This window comes from Schistocerca americana, chromosome 4, assembly GCF_021461395.2.
Source record: "Schistocerca americana isolate TAMUIC-IGC-003095 chromosome 4, iqSchAmer2.1, whole genome shotgun sequence".
NCBI classification, from domain to species: domain Eukaryota; kingdom Metazoa; phylum Arthropoda; class Insecta; order Orthoptera; family Acrididae; genus Schistocerca; species Schistocerca americana.
Window position 1 is genome coordinate 635054069 of NC_060122.1, and position 23642 is coordinate 635077710.

Sequence of the window (23642 nt, forward strand, 5' to 3'; positions counted from 1 at the left end):
CGCATTTGGATAAGTCCTTCTGATGCAACTGTCTTTGTCTTAGAGTGTATTTATTTTTATGAATTACTTTATTTTGTCTACAAACTCAATTATTGTTATATTTTTTCAAAGCACAGAATATTGTTGGAGTAAATTCTGAAGTGGATTGAAAGGACTGAAGGATGATGGAGGAGAGCAGATTTTTGAAAAAAAATATCTTCAAGATGATAAGACACTTTTCAAGAGACAGGAAATAGAATTTTAATGCTGGAAAACGTAAATGACTCTTAACAACAGGTGCATGGAATAAACGTCTGGTTTTACTATGACCTAAAAGCTTTTTGTATACCACCTAATTGCTCATAGAATAATTTTAGTTTTTTAACATGTGCAGAATAAAAATGGAAATGTTGGCAGATTTTACCAATTATGACCAGTATGGCAGTGTGTCAGCCATCTTGCACCAGCTTGGACAGCATTGTGCACAATATGGGCAGGACATCTTGCACCTGTTAAATTATTTTCACTCTTTACTTGCCACTTCCTTTTCTTTTCTGCATAGTTAGTTTTTGTGTTGTCAGCTGAAATAGCTACAACCTTTTTTCCTACACCTCAAAGAGGGAAGATAAATGCTGTGTGCTGTCAACACTGAAGTTCACTAAATTCAGCACTCTCATTATGATTCCTTTATATAGATGGTAAATTTTAACCACTAATGAAACCTATTTGTAGTCCGCATGGCTGGAAGAATCTATTATCACTGAAATAAGCAGTGCTTCTTGCAGTTCCTTCATTACTTGTTCCACAATAAATGCTCAGTTACATTTGCGATGATTGGTTGGTTTTTGTCTGTGAGCTTAAAAACTTCTTATTGCACAGTGATTTAATCATTTCAGTGGTGCAGTCTGTGGGCTGAAAACTCTGGTTGTGCACCACTGTGTGGTATACAAATATGGCTTCTTGCATGGAAATTTGCATATTTATGTCCGAAACTACCTTCACTGATAGTTATCAATTTTTGATCTTGAAGAGTTGACCTGAAGCTCAGCTTTATGTTTGTTGACTGCCCATGGCTGTTCTGTGACAACATACTGATAAACGCACCACAAACCTTTTTCGGCCGTGCACAGAACCCTTAGTCAGTTTGAACATTGAGGGAAGGCTGTGGCATGTCACCTGCAACTGAACCATGCCCAATAAAGCATCACAGTCTTCAAACCAGCATTCAGCTTGAAGAAAGCTTTACCTTTAGATCAAAATCTGGCTAATTAAGCATTCACCAAGACTTCCATGGAAGTTCAATACTGGTAGGTTCATCTTCTTGAGGTGGGTACCAGCTTTGAAATTCTGTGCTAAGCTGTGAAATGACTCCTTTAGTGATAACCACAATAAAACAGCACATTGTTTTATGACAAATTCTAGACCTGAGGGTTCTTTTTCCATCTTATCTTGTTGAACATTCAGAATTAACTGATTACTGGGATTTGCCTTACAACCATTTTTGTTCCTCAATTTCAGAAGAAGGCAGCAAAATCAAATAAAAAAGCCTATAAGAAAGCTCTGAAGTATGGATTGCCGATAGCTGGTGTTGGGATTGGTGCATATGCTGCAAAGAAGGCGTTCCATGGCTTCCATTCAAGTTCCTCCTCCAGCAGCTCTAGCAGTGAAGAAGAATAATGCCATCTGCTTGGAAGTGCATTGTGTAACGTGTGTTAACTGGTTATTTAATGTCTATATATAACATGTTGTTGCATTTCAGTGTCTCAGTATTCCCGCAAGAACCTGTTTCCATATTAATGTGTAATATGTCTGTAGACTTGTAAAAATGTTGAGTACCAAATAAATTTGTAGCCATGGTATTTTTGAACCAAAACCCCTGTTACCTGTTTGGACTTCAAAAATGGATATTATTCCTTCCAAGGTAATGTTGCAAATTGTATTCTGCATTACCACAAAATCATTCTTAAGTTTATTTACCCTGATTGCATCTGTAATGGGATGTAACATTAATTAATGCAATATGTCCAAGTCAGTTCGTTTTAGTTAACTTATCTGAAATAAACTATTAATTTTTCTTGTTGCATAGTTTACTCCCCATACCTCTCTGTGACTGATTCCTTTTAGACTAAGTAATTCAAATGATTTTTAGTGACTTACAACATTCTTACTTATTTCTTAAAATAAGTTCCATTTTTGTACAAAGACACTTTTATGTTTCTAGATTACTTGTTTTAACAAATGTCTGCATCCATGTCCGTGTCCAGCGTAGGAGGCTGCCACTTAAAAAAAGCTCAGTCCTCATGTGCTGTGCATTGATGTTTGAGAGCATTGAAACAGGTAATCTAGAAACATAAAAGAGGAAATGAAAATTATTTTAAGAAATTGACTTTACAGCTTTGAAAAATAAGTAGGGGTTTATTCAGGTAGTCTGAGAATTAACAAAAGTATCTGGTGGGAAGCAATGTGAGTGAGAGAGAGAGAGAGAGAGAGAGAGAGAGAGAATCACTTGTGCAGAGCATACATTATATATTTGCTGAAACTTTGTGTCTTAACAGTACGGGGCATAAGAAGCAAACTTAGTCAGGAAGCAAGTTTTAAGAAGACCAGGAAGATTTTATTGCTCACAGGAGGTGAATGTCAGAGCTGGTACAGACCTCCTTGGGAACATTGCTGTGTAACTGGCATTTTTAAGAGTAGTAGGGTATTCAGCAATATCACATGTAATTTGGACTCTTTGAGGAAATATCTAAAAAATATCATCCAGTAATAGTAGCAGACAAAGTATGTTTTGGACAGTCTCATTAATTATAAAATTGAGGTTGACATTGGCCACATTGCTGATGTTGATTCTCATGCTAGTGTGAAGAACATGTCATTTTGAGTCCTGGCTGAATCATTCTGTGGAACATATTCATGCTGAGCTTGGAAAAATCCCCCAGAAATGTTCACACTCTTATGTGATTTATGCATCACCCCTCACTCGCTCCCACTATGCATAGCATTGTTTGTATCTGAACGCTTCTGTTTTTGGTCATAGACTACTTGCATGGCTAATAGCCAGAAGCATCCAGCCTGACCAAAGCACTCTCCATCCTTGTGATTTCTGATGTGGTTCTTAGGCCTTTTTTGGTGAAAATTCATCCAAAAGACACAGTTTTGGAATAAATGTAGTTACCATTGAAACAACTATACTCCAAATAAAATATTGCAGCTTGGACAAAGCCAAGGATATTTCTGTGTGTGTGTGTGTGGGGGGGGGGGGGGGGGGGGGGAGCGGGGCATGCACACTGCCTGACAAAAAAGTTAAGTGCCCAGAAAAGGAGGACTAAATGAAATGGAATTTCATGTGCCGAGAGGCTGTGTGATGTCATTTCGACAATTACAAAATTGAGTCAAATTTGCAAAGAACGTGGCATCATGATTACACAATCAGCATGACGTTTCACCCCCCCCCCCCCCCCCCCCTATGGCTTGGATGCATGCACTGATTCAGTTGGGAAGGGTGTCATAAAGCTGTCCGTATCCTATCTTGAGGCAAGTTGGCCCACAACTCCTGTAACTGGTCCTTAATGTCGAAGGTACTGGCACTGGGACAGAGCTGATGTCCGATCTGGTTCCACACATGTTCTATAAGGAACAGATGCGTGGATCTGGATGGCGATGGCAGTGCCTGAATATCATGCAGATGTGTGCCATATGTTGATGGGCATTGTCTTGGTGAAAAATGGAACCACAATACTACCACATGAGACAGATCGCATGAGGACTTAGGATGTCCGTGACAATATTGTTGTGCCATCGGAGTTCCATCAGCTACTACCAGTTGTGACCTGTAGCCACACCCAATGACTCCCCACATTGTGGCATCAGGAGTAACACCACTGTGCCTCTTCAATACACTGGAAGATTGAGACCTTGAGACTTTTCCCAGCTCACTGCCATACGTGGTAAAGATAGATATTCAGGACAGTGCATAACCATGATCATCTCTGAACACAATCAACAGCATTCATCAGTTCATGCTTCCCAGTCACAGGATCAATCCAAATGCAGTTATGTCTGTTTTGATATTAATGGCAGCCTACACATGGGATGGCAATTCTGTAGTCTGTCTGCTGACAGACTCCAGTCAGTGTTGCAAGATGATACAGAACGTTGTTCTCAGATGGCAGGTGCAGATGTGAAGGGGGTACAGTGTGCTTGGTGCACAATACAGCAATTCACCCTTGCTGTTAGACACATGTGACTGCAATCTTGACAACGAGTATTTCAGCCGTCATGTCCCCATGATGTCCAACATCGAATCACTGCCACATCTTAATGCCCCAAAAATATGGATGTTAAGCGATTCGAGCAACCGGTCAAATATAAATCCACAATGAGGGCCCTGTCAAACTGTGTCAGCTGCTAATAACACTTTCTCAGGTAGGTACGCAGTGTCTCCAAGTCTTTCACAGTGATCACTCAATATTTGAGACTGTTTTTGCCTCTTACAGTGCTTGACAACTGGTAAGGAGTAACTGATACTTGCTACAGAACAACTGACAACTGGTACGGAGTAACTGATACTTGCTACAGAACAACTGACAACTGGTACGGAACACCCAACCGGCGCTAATAAAAGTAAATTTAGAGTGCAAAACATGTTAACTGCAGCAACACCTGTGCCCAAACACTCTATGTATTTGACAGTTCATGCAGTAATGTGTTTGATGAAGATTGTTGTGGAACCAATCAGTGCAACATTTGCTGTGGTATGGCAACATGTCTGCAAGACATCATTTGAATGCTTATCATTATGGATGAGCAGTTGGACAGCTGAAAACTGGTCAAATTGTCACTACTCTGGTCTTAGTAATGGGTGTGTCTGAAAATGTCATCTTGCAATGAAAAAAGGATTTTGAAGGGGGAAATACTACGTGACAGAATGCTGGTGGTTGTAGATGGACCACCACACTGAAAGAGGATTGATACATAGCCCTAGTGGTGAAAAGAAACAGCCATTGCACTCCTAGATGGATTGCTGCAGAAACTTGCAACCATTATCGGTACACGTGTTTCTGTCACAACTGTTTCATGGTGATTAAATCAGGATGATTTGTATGCTTAGAAGTCTGTTAAATGCATCCCGTTTCAACCATGCCATCATTGAGAAAGGGTTTGTTTGTGTAGAGAGGATGCTGATTTGTGTCAGCGACAGTGGTCCAGGGTGATGTCCTCTGACGAATCCCCCTTCACTGTGGCAATTGATTCTGGCGATTAGTTACCGTGGAGAGACAAGGGAGCATGTTAAAAATTGCAGAATGTTCATGAATGTCTTCAGTATAGCCTAGGCCTAATGGTGCGGGCAGACATTGGCATTATGCACAATGACCAAAAATCACTCCATATTTTTGCATGAGGTACTGTTAAGCATAGCAGTATTACCAGGAGATCATCCTGGATCATGCCCGTCTATTTACAGGTGCAGTAGATCCCAACTTCCTGCTTATGGATGACAATGCCCACCCACACAGCACCACTGGATGTTGGACACACTGGAAAATAAAAATATTGGAAATGGTCTGTGACACTCTGGACATAAACCCTATAAAGCATGCCTGGGATTCCTTCGGCAGACGTGTTTCTCAATGAACACACATTCCCTGAACTGTGCAAGAACTGAAAACTGCCTTGAGAGAGCAGTAGGACAGTATCCGCTAAGGACTCCTCAAAAGTTTGGTAGTCTGCACGAATAATGAATGCAAAGTGTGCATTAGTGTCCAAGGAGGGCATATTCCTTACAGAGTCCAATATTGATTTCTGTGTTGCGAGTTTGACCTTTGAAAACATTAACGTTATTTATGTCTGTTATCCTGCTTTCCCGTATGGTGAAATCTGTGCCGTTTTTTGTTATATATACCACTCCACCCCTATTACATATGTACTGTGTTTCATGTCGTCCCTACCAGGCATTTTTTCCCCTCTTCATTCTCTGCCCTGAGGGGGCAGAGGGGGCTGTTTGAGGGCTTGCTATTTGACCTTTTCAGCCATAGTTACAGCACATGTATGTTACAGTTTTAATTTTTTCAAAGGAAAGTAGGTGGACAGAAAACACAGGGAGCTGAAATAAAAAGAGGAACAATAATAATAATAAGAGGATATTATACTTCAAATAGGTAGTTGGAAGGATGGTATCAATATATAATGGCACTATTTCTTCTCGTTTGCCACATGTAGCTGTACGTTTACAATCAGTGTTTTTATTTCTTTATTAAAGCGCAGAGCGAGAGAGCGGGGTGTGGAAAAGAATCTGGATTTTATTTAGTATGTGCTTGTCAGTTCTTTTAAGGGGCCATGTTCTTGTGTGTATGGTAGTGTTTGTGTTTTATTCATGTGTTCTTTCATCTAGGTGCGGGAGGATGGTGGTATGTGTTGTCATTGGTGCAAAGATGGGATCGAGATTGGGGTACATTTTTGCTGTGTTGTGTGCGATTGTGTGGGAGGGTGTTGTGTATTTGAACTTAGGCTTCCTGTTTATTCTATAGTTTACTGTGATAATGTCTTCCACGTCTGGTCTTTTGTTTAGGACATGGTTGCCATATCTGGCTCTCAGCCTGGCTAGTCTGCTTTGTAATGGCTCCATTGTGGTTGTTTAGTAAATTTCATTGTTGGGTGATTAGATTAGATTAGTACTTGTTCCATAGATCATGAGAATGACACTTTGTAATGATGTGGAACATGTCAGGGTAATAAAAGGTGTCTATACAAGATATAACATGACTCAAATTTTCTTTTTTTTTTTTTTTTTGTGGGGGGGGGGGGGGGTCGGGGGGGGCAATTACCCACTTACTATATCCAAAAATTCATTCATCTAATGAGTAGAGGGAGTTGCCATTCAGAAATTCTTTTAATTTCCTTTTAAATGCTATATGGCTACCTGTCAGACTTTTGATGCTGTTAGATAAGTGACCAAAGACTTTTGCGGCAGCATAATTTACCCCCTTCTGAGCCAAAGTTAGAATTAACCTTGAGTAGTGAAGATCATCCTTTCTCCTAGTGTTGTAGCCATGTACGCTGCTATTACCTTTGAATTCGTTCGGATTGTTAATAACAATTTTCATAAGTGAAAATATATACTGTGAGGCTACAGTGAAGATCTCTAGCTCTTTAAATAAGTGTCTGCAGGATGATCTTGGATGAGCTCCAGCAATTATTCTGATTACACACTTTTGTGCAATGAACACTCTTTTACTCAATGATGAGTTGCCCAAGAATATGATGCCATACGAAAGCAGAGAATGAAAATAGACGTTGTAAGCTAATTTACTGAGATGTATATCGCCAAAATTTGCAATGACCCTAATAGAATAAGTAGCTGAACTCAAGCGTTTCAGCAGATCCTCAGTGTGTTTTTTTCCAGTTCAACTCCTCATCAGTGCACACACCTAGAAATTTTGAATATTCTACCTTAGCTACCGATTTCTGACTGAAGTCTATATTTATTAATAGTGTCATTCCATTTACTGTGTGGAACTATATATACTGTGTTTTATCAAAGTTTAATGAGAGCCCATTTGCAGAGAACCACTTAAAGATTTTCAGAAAAACATCGTCTACAATTTCACCAGTTAATTCTTGTCTGTTGGGTGTGATAACTATACTTGTATCATCGGCAAAAAGTACCAACTGTGCATCTTCGTGAATATTGAATGGCAAGTCATTAATATACATTAAGAACAGCAGAGGACCCAAGACCAAACCTTGTGGCACCCCATTCTTGATTGTTCCCCAGTTTGAGAAATCACCAGTTTTTAGCATATTATGTGAACTGCTTATTTCAACTTTCTGCTCTCTTCCAGTTAGGTATGATTTAAACCATTTGAGCACTGTCCCATTCATACCACAGTACTTGAGCTTATATAGAAGTATTCCATGATTTACACAAACAAAGATCTTTGATAGATAAAAAAAAATCCCAACGCGTGACTTCCGGTTACTCAGAGCATTTAATATTTCATTAGTGAAAGCATATATAGCATTTTCCGTTGAAAAACCCTTCTGGAAACCAAACTGACATTTTGTTAAAACTTTATTTTTACAAAGGTGTGAAGCTACTCTACAATACATTACTTTTTCAACAATTTTGGATAAGGCAGTCAGAAGAGAGATTGGGCGGTAGTTGTTGACATCGGACGTATCCCCTTTTTTATGCAGCGGTTTAAAATGGCATACTTCAGTCTACCTGGGAAAATACCCTGCTTCAGAGAGCTGTTACATAAGTGGCTAACAATTCCACTTATCTCTTGGAAACAAGCTTTTATTATCCTGCTGGAAATGCCATCAATTCCATGTGAGCTTTTATTCTTGAGAGAGTTTATTATCTTCCTAATTTCAGAAGGAGAGGTGGGTGGAATTTCAGTTGTATCACATGGTGTGAGTAAGGCCTCTTCCATTAACTGCCTTGCTTCTTCTAATGCACATTTAGATCCTATTTTCTCTACAACATTTAAAAAATGATTATTCAAAATGTTTTCAACTTCCGGCTTGTTGTTTATCAAGTTTCCATTCGCTTTGATGGTGATGCCCTCACCCTGTACTTTTGGTTGCCCTGTCTCACTTGTAATAATATTCCAAATTGTTATGATTTTGTCCCGGCGGGGTCAGGGATTTTCTCTGCCTTGTGATGACTGGGTGTTGTGTGTTGTCCTTAGGTTAGTTAGGTTTAAGTAGTTCTAAGTTCTAGGGGACTGATGACGACAGACGTTAAGTCCCATAGTGCTCAGAGCCATTTGTTATGATTTTGTTATCAGAGGTATTAATCTCATACATGATGCACATGCTTCTGGACTTTTTAATAACCTTTCTTAATGTAGCACAGTAGTTTTTATAATATTTGGCTGTTTCTGGGTCCTTACTCTTTCTTGTTGTTAGATACAGTTCCCTTTTGTGGTTATAAGATATTTTTATTCCTTTAGTAAGCCAAGGTTATTTGCATGGTTTCTTATAATTAGATTTAACTACTTTCTTGGGGAAACAGTTTTCAAATTCTCTTACAAGTGTATCATGAAATAAGCTATATTTTAAATTAGCATCGGGTTCCTTGTACACCTCATCCCAGTCTAACTGCTGATGATTTTCTCTGAAATTTCTAATTGTTGAGTCATTAATTGAACGCACTACTTTGGAGGGTAGTTTTGAATTACTGAATGGAGCTATGTCATATACCGTAACTAGCTGAGCATCATGATCAGAAAGGCCATTCATAACAGGACAAGAATTTATGTTTTTAAACCTATCTTGGTCTATCAAAGTGTTATCTATCAATGTGCTGCTGTCCTTTACTACCCGAGTAGGAAAATTAATGACAGTTGTCAAATTGAAAGAACCGAGCAAGACTTACAGGTCATTCTTCCTACTACACTCTTTCAGTGAATCAACATTGAAGTCCTCACAAATAATGATTTGCTTTCTCCTACCTGACAGATAGCACAAGAAGGCATCCAAGTTTTCCAGGAATAAATGAAAGTTTCCTGAAGGGGACCTATATACTGTTTCAATTATAAAAGAGCCCGCCTTCAGTTTGTGATGACAGGCATATGCTTCTATATGTTGCTCTAGACAAAATGTTTTAGTATCTAAGCTTTCTACACAGTGATAACTTTTGACATATATGGCAACTCCTCCTCTCACCTTATTCTCTGTACTCATATGTGGAGCTAGTTCATAACCACTGATATTTACCTTTTCCATATCAGACACAATGTGATGCTCAGACAGGCATAGTATATCTATTACATTATAAGATTCAGTGTCATCTGAACAAACCAGGAGCTCATCTACTTTATTCTTCAATCCCAGGATATTTTGGTGAAAAATGGTTACATTATTTTTTGCTTTACTTTTGTGAGAATCTACTTTTTTCTTTAATCCACCAATATTTTGGTTAAATATGGTAACATTATTATTTACTTTCCTGTTGTGAGAATTTTGTGAGTTTTGGACATCTTTAGCACCTGCCTGTCTGAACTTCTCATTGGACACTGATATTAGTCTAAAAAAGAGGTACATCCATGAGTACTAGTGTCCCCCCTTAAGGATTTCGCCAACAACCCTGCCAGTTTTCCCTTTCCTATCGTGGTGTAGGCCATGCCTTGTGAAATCCCTCCCATCAATAGCCTCGACAGGAACCAATCCAATGTCTGACAGAGTGGCCGCCCTACGCAATTGATCCAACTCCATATTTACCCTCCTGACAGAGCAGTTCAACAGGGGCTGATCATGCCGCACGAAAGCAGGCACCAGCCCAACATTGGTATGGATTGTTGCCAAGGCTATTTTCACCAGGTCACACTCAATACTGTAGCCCTGATCCCTATCAATACTGTTTCCCACTTCACCCACTATCATCACATGATCCTGCTTTGTGAAACCCTTGCACAAGGAACCTATTTCCTCTACCACCTGGCTAAGACAAGCACTTGGCTTGACAAAGTTTGTGACCTGGTACCTGTCACCTAATTTTTCCTGCAAAATCTGGCCCACACCTCTTCCATGGCTGCTACCTAGCAACAGAACTTTCCTCTCACTTTCTACTTTTTTTTGAGGTTCTGTTGCATCTTAACTACATCTACTTCTACTGGAGCCTCTTCCTTACTTAACTGTGGTAGCAAGGCAAATCTATTGGTTGTGCCAATTGGGAAACTGTCAGACACTGTCCTCTTTCTGTGGCCCATGTTCCCAGCTACCACTTCCCACCGCTGTTTACCCTCCCTCCCCCTTAACCTCTTCAGTTCCTCCCTCGCTCTGTCCAAGTCAGCCTGAAGGCCTCTAATTTTCTCCTCCTGTTCAGCTATAATCCTATCTCTTGAGCAAACCCTGCAAAAGAATGGAAGAGTCTCGTTTGCTTCCCCAATTCCCACACCGCTACAATTTCCCCAATGAAACCAACTGTCACAACAGCTGCACAAAACCCCTGAACTAACTTTCCTACTGCAGCTCACACACTTAGTATCCATGGTAGTTTGGAAATTAGTTCAGAGATTTACTAAGTGATAATGATAATATATTAAATACAAATGCAAAAGGACACTAAATATGTTTTGGAAACTAATATGTAAGTAAACTATTACCAAATGCACTTAAATTTGTGGTGTAACGGTAAATATGCACGATCAAAAATTAGGCATAAACAGCCGAATGTAGCCAAAACGAACTTTTTACGATAAGTGGAAGAATACATAAATAAAAGAAAAACCTTTGATGGCAAGCTTGAAGAGCACACTAATGAATATATTTAATTAGTTCACCTATACCAAATGCACTTAAGATTGCGGTATAATGTTAAGTATGCACATTCGGAAAGTTAGGCAAAGCTGCGAAATATAAACAAAATGAACTTTTCGCGATTACTGGAACAATACACAAATAAAAGAAAAACTTTTAATGGTGAACTTGAAGAGTACACTAAAGAACGTATTTAATTAGTTAAAACTGTTCAACTACACTTAATTACAACCTAAATTACTTATCTTTCATGAGAGCTCTGTCTCCGTACATGCGGCCTTGTGTTTTATAAGGTAGATTGGCAATACTGCGGAGGAGTCTACATTCTGTGCTGAACAGTCTTTTCATAATTGGCGTGTGTATGCTTCCCAGGGGGGCTGCTGCGTACTCTGAAACTGGGTGAATAAAGGTTTTGTATGTGTGCAGTGCAGTTTGTGTTCTGCAGCCGTGGGAGCATCCCTGTACCTGTCGTATTAGGTGTTGTCTGAGTTGGGCTTTGTTAAGGAGGTGTATCAGGTGGGTCTTCCAGTTGTGATGTTTGTCTAAGTGTACTCCTAGATATCTGGCTGTGTCGTTTAGTTGTAGGGCGGTATTCCAGAGTTTTAGTCATATGTTGTCTTCTTTTCTTGTTTTTTCTTTGTTAGGTGTCTGTGTCTGGAGAGGACTGTCTGTGTCTTGGTTGGGTAATAACACTACAAATGAACAATCCTAATGCTCTCTGGTGCCAATTCTACCTGTCACAGAGAATTCCAACTTCCTGTTCACAATTTCAATTACACACCCATAATATTTTACATACTTGCCGTGTGTGTGTGTGTGTGTGTGTGTGTGTGTGTGTGTGTGTGTGTTTTAGGCATCTGACCAAAGTCTTCTGAGTGCTTCACTTTTTTATGGGGCTGTGTGTGTGTGTGTGTGTGTGTGTGTGTGTGTGTGTGTGTGTGTGGTGCGCGCTCGAAAAATGGCGTTAATCCCAGGCCATCTTTCAGGTTAAAGAATATGGCATTGAAAAAGCTATTTGAGTGTTCAGAGGGAAACTGCAGGAATAAATTTATAAAGCAGACAGTGTAGATGGAAAATTTAAGTCTTTCTTTTTTTGTAGTCTTACTGTCACCTCAAACAAATAGGGATAAACTCAAACAGGATAAGGAATATATAGTGCCTGAGATTAAAGTATCTTGTGCTAGGAAAAGAACTCCACCTAATTCAGAGGCCAACAAGCTGTAGGCAACGCTTGAAACTACATTACCATCAGTATTTTAAAATTCTCGTCTGTTATTTTGAAAAAATGAAACTCTTGCAATATCTTCAAAAAATAAACTATTTCAAGAATAAAACAAAACAATAAACAAACAAAAATATAGACCTCAGAAAATGGCTCTGGCATAAATAGTGATACCAGACTTAATTATTACTTCCTCAGAGTGGTATTACAATCATTGCACCCAGATACGGCTGAATTAGATTTCTTTGTGCCAATACAATATGCTCATTGCATTAACATGAAGACAAGTTTGTTTACTTATTTCGCATATTCTCATACTCTTCTAAGGAATTATATTCTGGCCAGTGCATATGAAATAAATAGTGTTTATTTAGCAGAAGTAAGCAGTAATTAGAGGTTGGTCATACATGAATGAATGAGTTTGAAGGGAATGAGAAGACCGAGGAATGACTTCTAAGAAACAGTCGTTCTCCATTCACTTTGGTTGTGTTCTGTCTCATTCCTCCACTCCTCATTTCTGCCTTGGTGTCGTTCAATCAGTTTCATTATTTTTTTGTGTAGTCCCTTGTTGCAGTTAAACTTTTTTATAATTACACTAGCCTATTCCCCATGGCTTTGCCTGCTTATATGTTCAACACTCATCTTGAACAAACCTCCTCCTCCCCCTTTTTGTGTCCACCTCAACCTCCCATCTCTGTCTGTCTACCTCAACCTTCCATCTCTGTCTGTCTACCTCCTCTCCCTCACACTGTCTCTTCACCTTCTCCTTCCCCTGTCTTTGTCCATTTCCCCTGTCGTCTCTTTTTGACCAGATCTCCCCCCCCCCTCCCTCTGCCCACTTCCTCCTCCCCCCCCCCCTCTCTCTCTCTCTCTCTCTCTCTCTCTCTCTCTCTCTCTCTCTCTCTCTCTTCATCTCCGCCTCCCCATCTTCCTTTTCTACCTGCTCACTACCCCTCTACACCTTCCACCTGCCGCATGCATCTGCCCTCCTTAGCTGTGTCCTCTGTACATCTCAGCATATACCCTGACATAATGTTCGCTAAGCAAGAAAGGTTGTTGAAGCAGACTGATATTACCCCCACACAACATACCTGTCATGTAGTCTGGCCTACACATTGGGACCTGGAAAACTGTTTCTTGCTCCTGACATGTAGGCTGCACTGCAAAGTAGGTTGATTTGGCAGGCCAGTACTGTTCCCACTGAAGATGTCTGTTGTGTGGGGCAGCCTGTATGCTAGAGGATGGAAAAAACTCGGTTTTGCGTGAATTTGGGCACCTATTGGAGCTAGGAAGTTATGAACCCCACACTGCTGATACTTGTGAAGCCTGCCATTTCTGTGCCAAATTTGGTTGAAATTGACCAAGAGATTTTGGAGGAGATCCCAGAAATACTCATATACACCCTGCTTCATATATATAATAAATAACTTATATAAAAATTACATTGTGTTCAATACATACATATTTTTCAGGCAACAAAAAGAAAAATCTGCTTATATCTTCATCGTTTTGATCAACTGGAGAATGCACTTGTCACTTAACTTTCATCTGCTTCATTTTATGACTAACTTTTAATTGTAGTGTAAGAAATTGTATGTAAAACTTCTAATTTTTTGATTTCTTACAAAAATAAACACTTAGGGAGGCTCAAATTTTTCTGGTTTGGTCATTTCCTTGTGTTACCTCCTATATCTTGATCAGAATAATGAAGTGATTGCTATTTGACCATGCAGAGAGGGGATGTTGTCCGTTTGCTGTTAGGCACAAGTGCAATATAGCCCCATTAGCTGCAGCTGTGTGTTCATTCGTTTCCTGTTAATGTGCAGTACTGAGTTTGCTATGCAGGATCATAATAGTCGTATCACTTACCTAAGCAGTTCCACAGTTATTTTCACATGTTTCGCAAAGGAAACAAACTTTCCAGAGAAACATAATAAAGTACAAATCACAACACTTACATGCCAGAGTTGTTGTCCGCAGTTTAGATAGCAGAGTGACATGACAACTGTGAACGTGACAGTGGATGTCACCAAACTAGTGCCCCGGTTAGCGCTATGGCAGCTGTCCTGTAAAGACAAAGCCATCAGTCACTTTGTTATTCTGGTCCTGTGATCCTGGTATAGTTTGGCTTCTTCGGAAAAAAAGGGGGGAGGGGGAGGCATGTGATTTTGGTTCAATATGAAGAGGGCAACCAGTGCCATTCCATTTGAAAAATCATAGAATGGGGTGAAGTCTTATTTTATCTTTTATCTAAAAAAAATATTGTTCCGAAGTAACATGTTACTGAAATACCAGTAATTTTCAATTTAATTAATATCCATATTAACTTTAATAACACAGCCTGTAAACCTACACTTTACTAAGTGTGCGAGGCAGATATGATGAGAAAATCACGCTGTATTTTAAGCATACTTCTTCTTCCATAAATTCTATTTTTGTTCCAGAACCTTGTGTGAATATTCAGACACAACCTGATGTATGCATAGCTTCTTTTTCTTCTTCTCCTCCTCCTCCTCCTTCTCATGAGCTTGACACTGTCTCATCCTGATAATTTACAACTTTTAGTTAAATAACTAGGTATGGAGTGTTGATGAAATGTTTATTTTCATGCCACTGTGAAGGATCGGTCTTAACAAACTCGTCTCAAATCAATCCGTTTGAAGGCACTCTTATTAGAAACAAACTGTTAAGTGTCATAAATCATAAGTTTTGGAATTTAATCAATTTCTACTTGAATCCTTATATATTTTCATCTGGAGGTTCTGCTTCATGATTCATTGCAGTGACTGTTTTCGTTTTCTATTCAGAAGATTAAGGTGACAGAGGAGGGAACAGGAACCGTAAATGATTTTCTCAGTTTCTTTGTAAAGCCAAACATGAAGTATCAATATTGACATCTATAAAGTTTTGAAAGAATTCTGAAATAAAAATACAGTGCTTTGGCTTCCGAAGAGGTAGAGGATCATGCTCCGACTTACATACTGATAAGGAAAATAAAAATATAATAAATTGCGGGCTGTTCTTCTGGTCGTAATTCAACTTCATCACAGAAAATAAATATTTTTAACACACAAATGAGTTTGGTCAACGGATTGGCATGATGGAGCACAGAAAGATACTGTGAGTGTGGTGTCACAAGGCTTAGGCTTGTCCCACCCCTCATTAAATCGACCAAGACATATACGAATAATCGTAAGAACAGTTATTATTATTATGATGTTCTTTAAGTTTGTTTTTGGGTTTTCAGAAATACTGTGGGAAGAAAGTTTGTTTGTGTTGCATATAACGTGATAGACGTTGCCCAACGATCACCACGAAAGTTCGACGCAGCGGCAAGTGGGCAAGGAATAAAACGAATGCTGCAAACTACCGCAAGCCATGGAAGAGCCTGGGCCGCGAGGGCATCGAGCTTCCTAGGCCGTTGTTGGACAACGTCAAAGGAAGAGATATTCTGCTTTCTCTTAGTAAACAGATCGATCGAGTGTTGAAAGGTTCATGTAAAACGTATAGGTGGGACCCCATGCCTGTAATACTTCCACAGTTATTAAAAAGTTGTTAAACGGCAAAACCAATAGTTCATCATTTATATAGATAAAAAAGTAATAAAGACATAGGAAAGGAAGAGTTGCGGCGTCAGAACGAAAAGTGATACATCGCTCAACAACGAAGGAGGACGTAAACAGCGGGCGTTACGTGGTGAAAACAAATCAACTGATAAAATAGTAAGTCTGTAATTAACCATAAAGCCACGTAACACTGCAATAGTCTGTGAGATAGTTCTTTGAGTAGAGAATCTATAGTCAATTTAAAAACTATCAATATAATCATGTCATGTCTTATGCTTGCACGGTAAATACAAGAGATCTTTTTCCAAAATACTTTCAGTCAAAACACACACATCTCTAAAAGTAACAGAAACTAAGGATTTAACTAGAAATCCATTCAGCAGGAGTTTTGTGGACAACTCTTTCGTGTCCTGTCCTGTATTAAATTACGTGTTCGAAATATACATAAAATCAACAGCATTGAGCTAGTCGTGAACCTTTTTTTTTTTTTTTTTTGTTATTTACAAGTGCATTTGTGTGTCAAATTTATATTTAAAGTACATAAATATGTATTTAGTGAATTGTTGAGTTTCATATTAGTTTCCCTCTCATCTGTTGATGGCTTCTTGTGTTCGCTTAGAAGTTTTCTTTCTGAATTAACTGATGACTAATTCCATGCCAAATGGCGGCAAGTGTACACGTAACTTTAAACCGATCTGCAGTTTCTGTTGACTTAATTTCAATCAAGTGTATTATTGTATGTGACGAAACAGTGCTAAATGGAATTAGACTATGCGTGTTTAAACATAAATGCTGCCATTCATACTGCTTTGTTCAGGAAGATTTACAAATACAGTGTAAATGTGACATCGAGTGTAACGGCCGCGATATTGCGAGTGAAAAGTGCTACTCGGGATTAGAAGACAGCGTGCACGACGAACTTAAAAAAAGAACTTGACATTATTATATATATATATATATATATATATATATATATATATATATATATATATATATATTAAAACAATGGTAAATGTGGCACTAACCAAACGGGAACTGTCTGAATCGTCAAGGCAACAAGATCTCATTAATGCTAGCCATAAAATTCGTAGGCCTGCAAAGTGTAAACAGTACGACTGTAACTAGAGATATGAACGAACTGATCACTCAAAAAGACACAAGTGAATCAAACGCAAGAAAATAAAGTGTTAATAGTGCGTCTATGGATAAAAATATGAACAAACTATCCACACATAAAGATGCAAATGGATTAAACGAAGAAAAACACAAGGTAAATATTCATAAAGAAAGAAAAGAAAGCAACCACGTTATGCATAAGCAAGGATGCAAGCAACAGACATATTTTTGCAGATAGTCATGGGAGAGGAGTTACAGAAATTATGAGAAGAAATCACCCAGACCTTAATTTTATAGTCGTCATCAAACCAGGCGCGCCACTACGGGAAATTTTGAAAAACAGTGACAACATATTGACGACCGGCAACAGCTGCATCATAATAGGAGGCGCAAATGACGTTCACTGTAATGAAACTTGGCGTGCAACGAGAATCCTAAAGGAAACAATCAAAAGGATGCCTTAAGTGCATTTCTACATTGTTAGTATCCCCAGGAGACACGATCTGATGGAAAACTCGCGTGTAAACATCGAGATTGTTACAGCAAACAGGCAATTTGAGAAAATATGTAGAGGTTTCCAGAGTACGACTTTTGTAGTGATAAACAGTGTTCACAGACTTCACAAGACATGGTCTCCACATGAGCGTAAAAGGGAAAAAGATTATTAGTGCCGAAATACTTAAATTTATTAATGAGTCATCTGTAATGGAAGGATCTGCAATCCGAATTCCGCCAAAACAAGAGTCGTCTGTAACAGTGGAACCATCATTATCTGCAGGAGAGCTACAACAAACACCAGTAGCAACAGCAAAAGCTCTGATATTCTCAGCAGCAGTGTCAGATAAACCTCTAGCAGCAGAATCACCACAATCATCAGCAGAGCTGTCGTCATCAGCAACAGCAGGCCCCATAATACTATCTCAAGGCAAGTCGGAGAGCACAGGAGCCACCAGCAACAGCAACCACGCAGAAGAGGTACCTGAGGCCTGGGAGATCAACAGCAGAAGCAGCTTCCAATCAAGACAGATGCCTGAGAACTAGGAGACCTGCTGCACTAAGTGAGGATTTTTTATGGTATCGAGTAAGCAGAAAGAGAACATGGAAAAAGATGTAAGTAAAACGGTCCATCTTAAATACCAGTGTGACAATAGTGAGAGGAATATAAACATAGGACAAACATATCACCCAGGTTTAATGACACAAACTGAAAAAAATCACTGCATAGTACCAGAAGCAAAGGGAGCAAGTGATGTGCTTTGTATATTACAGGAAGGGGAACTACTAAATTTAAAGCCAACTGTTAGAATACTTCACCAAAATGTTCAATACATAAATAATAAAACAGAGGAACTAGAGGTAATATTACAGGAATATAGGCCAAACATTCTAGTAGTTACAGAACGTGGGCTAAAAGAAAATCACATAGGAATGTACAACTTGAAGACTTATGTGAAAGTAGTCAGTTTTTGGAGAACTTCATATAAAGGTGGTGGGGTTGCCATTTTTCTAACTATGAATCAAATGAAGCCATAAATATAAAAAATGTACTATAGAATTGAGCTTTTAAGCTACAGCACTACTGGAAACTAAAATTGCTGCAAATTTATGTTGTGTATTAGGTTTGTATCGATCACCAAATGGTGTAATTAAAATCTTCTTTGAACAGCTGGAAGATATAATCCAACACCTCTCAAAAACATATGCTTATTTGATCATTATAGGAGGTCTGAAAATAGACACAAGTAAAAATACAGACAATACTGAGACCCTACTGGACTTGCTGTGCATATACAATCTAAAAATAAAAATAGATAAACAAACCAGAGTAACATTGCATAATGAAACTATAATTGATCATGTAATAACAAATATTCCTACATGCTGTTGTGCCACACAGGTAATAAACTCCACATTAGCAGACCATTTTGCAATCATGATAGACATAAATATAAAGACTAGTGATTCAGTGCAGAAGATATGGGAGATGAGAAGACAGAACTACCTACATAACACAAATCTGCTAAAAAATACGTTAGAGGCAAAAAACTGGGAAACAATATATGCAGCTAAGATGCAAACACCAAACGGAAGCAGTTTTTTTCTTTATTGAATTATATTATAATGTTACATGTTCTGTTAGTAAAAGGCTTGTCAAAAAGCAAACAAAAAACAAAAGCTGGGTGACTGAAGAAGTAATCCAAGCCATAAATAATCTGAGAGTGTATTATGACCTCTCCAAACCAAAAAATACCGAGGCCTACAACACACTGTATAAAATAAAAAAGAAAGAGTACTGTAGTTTTATCAGAGAAACTAAAGCATCATTCTTCAGGATATCTATAAATAAGGTAAAGAACTATTCAAAAGGTTTATGGTCTTTCATTAACGAAGAGAGAGGAAAAGTAACAAATCGGACAGAGGACATCTGCTCACTGATGAGTGGGAGAAGCAACACAAACCCTCTAGAAATAGCCAATACTTTTAACATATATTATATTACTGTAGCAGATGAATTAATAAGACAAAATAAAACAAATGCAGTAAGTAAACTGTTAAACCCCACATACAAATCATACTGTGTTTTTCATACCTACAACAGATACAGAAGTGTCAAACCTAACTTAAAATTAAACATTCATCTGGCTTGGTTGGTGTCACATCACATCTCATAAAGGAATGAAGAGAATGTATATTAAAACCATTGACACACATGCTGAATGCTGCAATAGAAGAAGGTATATTTCCAGATTCACTGAAAGTAAGTAAGAAAGGGAACAGGGATGAATTAGGAAATTACAGGCCAATATGATTGATCTCAACATTTGCTAAAATCTATGAAATGATAATAAAGAATAGAATTGTAAGTTTTATAACAAAGTACAGTATACTGCATTCATCACAACATGATTTCAAAGAAGGGAAGTCAACAAAAACAGCATCAATAGATATAATTGAGCACATTCTTAATTTAGTTGATAGGCAACAAAAGACTTGTGAGATTTTTATGGACCTATCTAAGGCATTTGATTGTGTGAACCACTCAAAATTTATGATATTATATCAGTATGGAATTACAGGAAAATGCTATGACATACTTAAATCATACATTACAAATAGGAAACAATGCATGGAAATCAGACATACTAGTGGGGAAAATATAACAAGCTACAGATAGGAAATGCAAACAGTTAAACATGGTGTGCCACAAGGGTCAGTGCTTGGGCCAATACTATTTATACTCTACGTAAATAACTCCCCTAGCTATGTTGTTGTTGTTGTGTTGTGGTCTTCAGTCCTGAGACTGGTTTGATGCAGCTCTCCATGCTACTCTATCCTGTGCAAGCTTTTTCATCTCCCAGTACCTACTGCAACCTACATCCTTCTGAATCTGCTTAGTGTATTCATCTCTTGGTCTCCCTCTACGATTTTTACCCTCCACGCTGCCCTCCAATACTAAATTGGTGATCCCTTGATGCCTCAGAACATGTCCTACCAACCGATCCCTTCTTCTACTCAAGTTGTGCCACAAACTTCTCTTCTCCCCAATCCTATTCAATACTTCCTCATTAGTTATGTGATCTAATCTTCAACATTCTTCTGTAGCACCACATTTCGAAAGCTTCTATTCTCTTCTTGTCCAAACTATTTATCGTCCATGTTTCACTTCCATACATGGCTACACTCCATACAAATACGTTCAAAAATGACTTCCTGACACTTAAATCTATACTCGATGTTAACAAATTTCTCTTCTTCAGAAACACTTTCCTTGCCATTGCCAGTCTACATTTTATATCCTCTCTACTTCGACCATCATCAGTTATTTTGCTACCCAAATAGCAAAACTCCTTTACTACTTTAAGTGTCTCATTTCCTAATGTAATTCCCTCAGCATCACCTGACTTAATTCGACTACATTCCATTATCCTCATTTTGTTTTTGTTGATGTTCATCTTATATCCTCCCTTCAAGACACAATCCATTCCATTCAACTGCTCTTCCAAGTCCTTTGCTGTCTCTGACAGAATTACAATGTCATCGGCGAACCTCAAAGTTTTTATTTCTTCTCCATGAATTTTAATACCTACTCCAAATTTTTCTTTTGTTTCCTTTACTGCTTGCTCAATATACAAATTGAATAACATCGGGGATAGGCTGCAATCCTGTCTCACTCCCTTCCCAACCACAGATACCCTTTCATGCCCCTCGACTCTTATAACTGCCATCTGCTTTCTGTACAAACTGTAAATAGCCTTTTGCTCCCTGTATTTTACCCCTGCCACCTTTAGAATTTGAAAGAGAGTATTCCAGTCAACATTGTCAAAAGCTTTCTCTAAGTCTACAAATGCTAGAAACGTAGGTTTGCCTTTCCTTTATCTTTCTTCTAAGATAAGTCGTAAGGTCAGTATTGCCTCACGTGTTCCAATATTTCTACAGAATCCAAACTGATCTTCCCCGAGGTTGGCTTCTACTAGTTTTTCCATTCGTCTGTAAAGAATTCGTGTTAGTATTTTGCAACTGTGACTTATTAAACTGATAGTTCGGTAATTTTCACATCTGTCAACACCTGCTTTCTTTGGGATTGGAATTATTATATTCTTCTTGAAGTCTGAGGGTATTTCGCCTGTTTCATACATCTTGCTCACCAGATGGTAGGGGTTTGTCAGGACTGGCTCTCCCAAGGCCGTCAGTAGTTCCAATGGAATGTTGTCTACTCCGGGGGCCTTGTTTCGACTCAGGTCTTTCAGTGCTCTGTCAAACTCTTCACGCAGTATCATATCTCCCATTTCATCTTCATCTACATCCTCTTCCATTTCCATAATATTGTCCTCAAGTACATCGCCCTTGTATAGACCCTCTATATACTCCTTCTACCTTTCTGCTTTCCCCTCTTTGCTTAGAACTGGGTTTCCATCTGAGCTCTTGATATTCATACAAGTCGTTCTGTTATCTCCAAAGGTCTCTTTAATTTTCCTGTAGGCAGTATCTATCTTACCCCTTGTGAGATAGGCCTCTACATCCTTACATTTGTCCTCTAGCCATCCCTGCTTAGCCATTTTGCACTTCCTGTTGATCTTGTTTTTGAGACATTTTGTATTCCCTTTTGCCAGCTTCATTTACTGCATTTTTATATTTTCTCTTTTCATCAATTAAATTCAATATTTCTTCTGTTACCCAAGGATTTCTACTAGCCCTCGTCTTTTTACCTACTTGATCCTCTGCTGCCTTCGCTACTTCATCCCTCAAAGCTACCCATTCTTCTTCTACTGTATTTCTTTCCCCCATTCCTGTCAATTGTTCCCTTATGCTCTCCCTGAAACTCTGTACAACCTCTGGTTCTTTCAGTTTATCCAGGTCCCATCTCCTTAAATTCCCACCTTTTTGCAGTTTCTTCAGTTTTAATCCACAGGTCATAATGAATAGATTGTGGTCAGAGTCCACATCTGCCCCTGGAAATGTCTTACAATTTAAAACCTGGTTCCTAAATCTCTGTCGTACCATTATATAATCTATCTGATACCTTTTAGTATCTCCAGGGTTCTTCCATGTATACAACCTTGTTTCATGATTCTTAAACCAAGTGTTTGTTATGATTATGTTGTGCTCTGTGCAAAATTCTACCAGGCGGCTTCCTCTTTCATTTCTGTCCCCCAATCCATATTCACCTACTATGTTTCCTTCTCTCCCTTTTCCTACACTCGAATTCCAGTCACCCATGACTATTAAATTTTCGTCTCCCTTCACAATCTGAATAATTTCTTTTATTTCATCATACATTTCTTCAATTTCTTCGTCATCTGCAGAGCTAGTTAGCATATAAACTTGTACTACTGTAGTAGGCATGGGCTTTGTATCTATCTTGGCCACAATAATGCGTTCACTATGCTGTTTGTAGTAGCTTACCTGCATTCCTATTTTCCTATTCATTATTAAACCTACTCCCTAGCTATACAAATCAGAAACATTATAATGTATACTCATGACACAACAATCATTTGCACAGCTGACACAAAGGAGGAGCTTGAGAAGGAAGCGCTCCTGAACATAAAAAATGCAAATAAAAATTTAGCACAAAACAATCTGTTTATGAATCAGTCTATAACAATGAATGTAGTATTTCAGACGAAGAATAGCGAAAATTATAATATAAATGTTAATATAAATGGAAAGACTATTAAAGAAGTAACCAGCACAAACTTTTAGGAACTATAATAGACAAACGTTTGGCATGGAGGGAACACATAAATGCACTGTGTAAAAAGATAAACAAACAGATCTTCATCATGCATAAAACAGCTCAGATCAATGTATTATGGACTTGTCGTCCCACATTTGTCTTATCCAGTTCATATTTGGAGAAGTGCACAAGCTGGCTATGTAAAAAGAATATTCACAATTCAGAAAAGGGCAATGAGATGCATTGCAAAAATACCACCAAGACTGCCATGTAGGCAAGCTTTTGTACACTATAATATTATGACAGTATATTCACT

At 38.5% G+C, this 23642-nt stretch overlaps 1 protein-coding gene and 1 long non-coding RNA gene across 7 annotated transcripts in view; one reads left to right on the forward strand and one right to left on the reverse strand.

Moving 5' to 3' along the window:
• LOC124614006 (galectin-4-like) overlaps positions 1-2053 on the forward strand; it is a 141934-nt gene extending 139881 nt beyond the window's left edge. For all 6 annotated transcript variants that reach the window (XM_047142820.1, XM_047142816.1, XM_047142821.1 and 3 more), the window contains one exon: positions 1498-2053. In XM_047142820.1, coding sequence (XP_046998776.1) covers positions 1498-1656 — 159 coding nt within the window. In that variant the 3' untranslated portion in view covers positions 1657-2053. The remainder of the gene's footprint in view (positions 1-1497) is intronic.
• Positions 2054-2187: 134 nt separating this feature from the next.
• LOC124612247 lies at positions 2188-15894 on the reverse strand. The gene is made up of 3 exons (XR_006979516.1): positions 15837-15894; positions 14425-14532; positions 2188-2321 (listed from the first exon to the last, which is right to left on the reverse strand). It is a non-coding gene; the product is annotated as an uncharacterized LOC124612247 (long non-coding RNA).
• Between the last annotated feature and the right edge of the window lie 7748 nt (positions 15895-23642).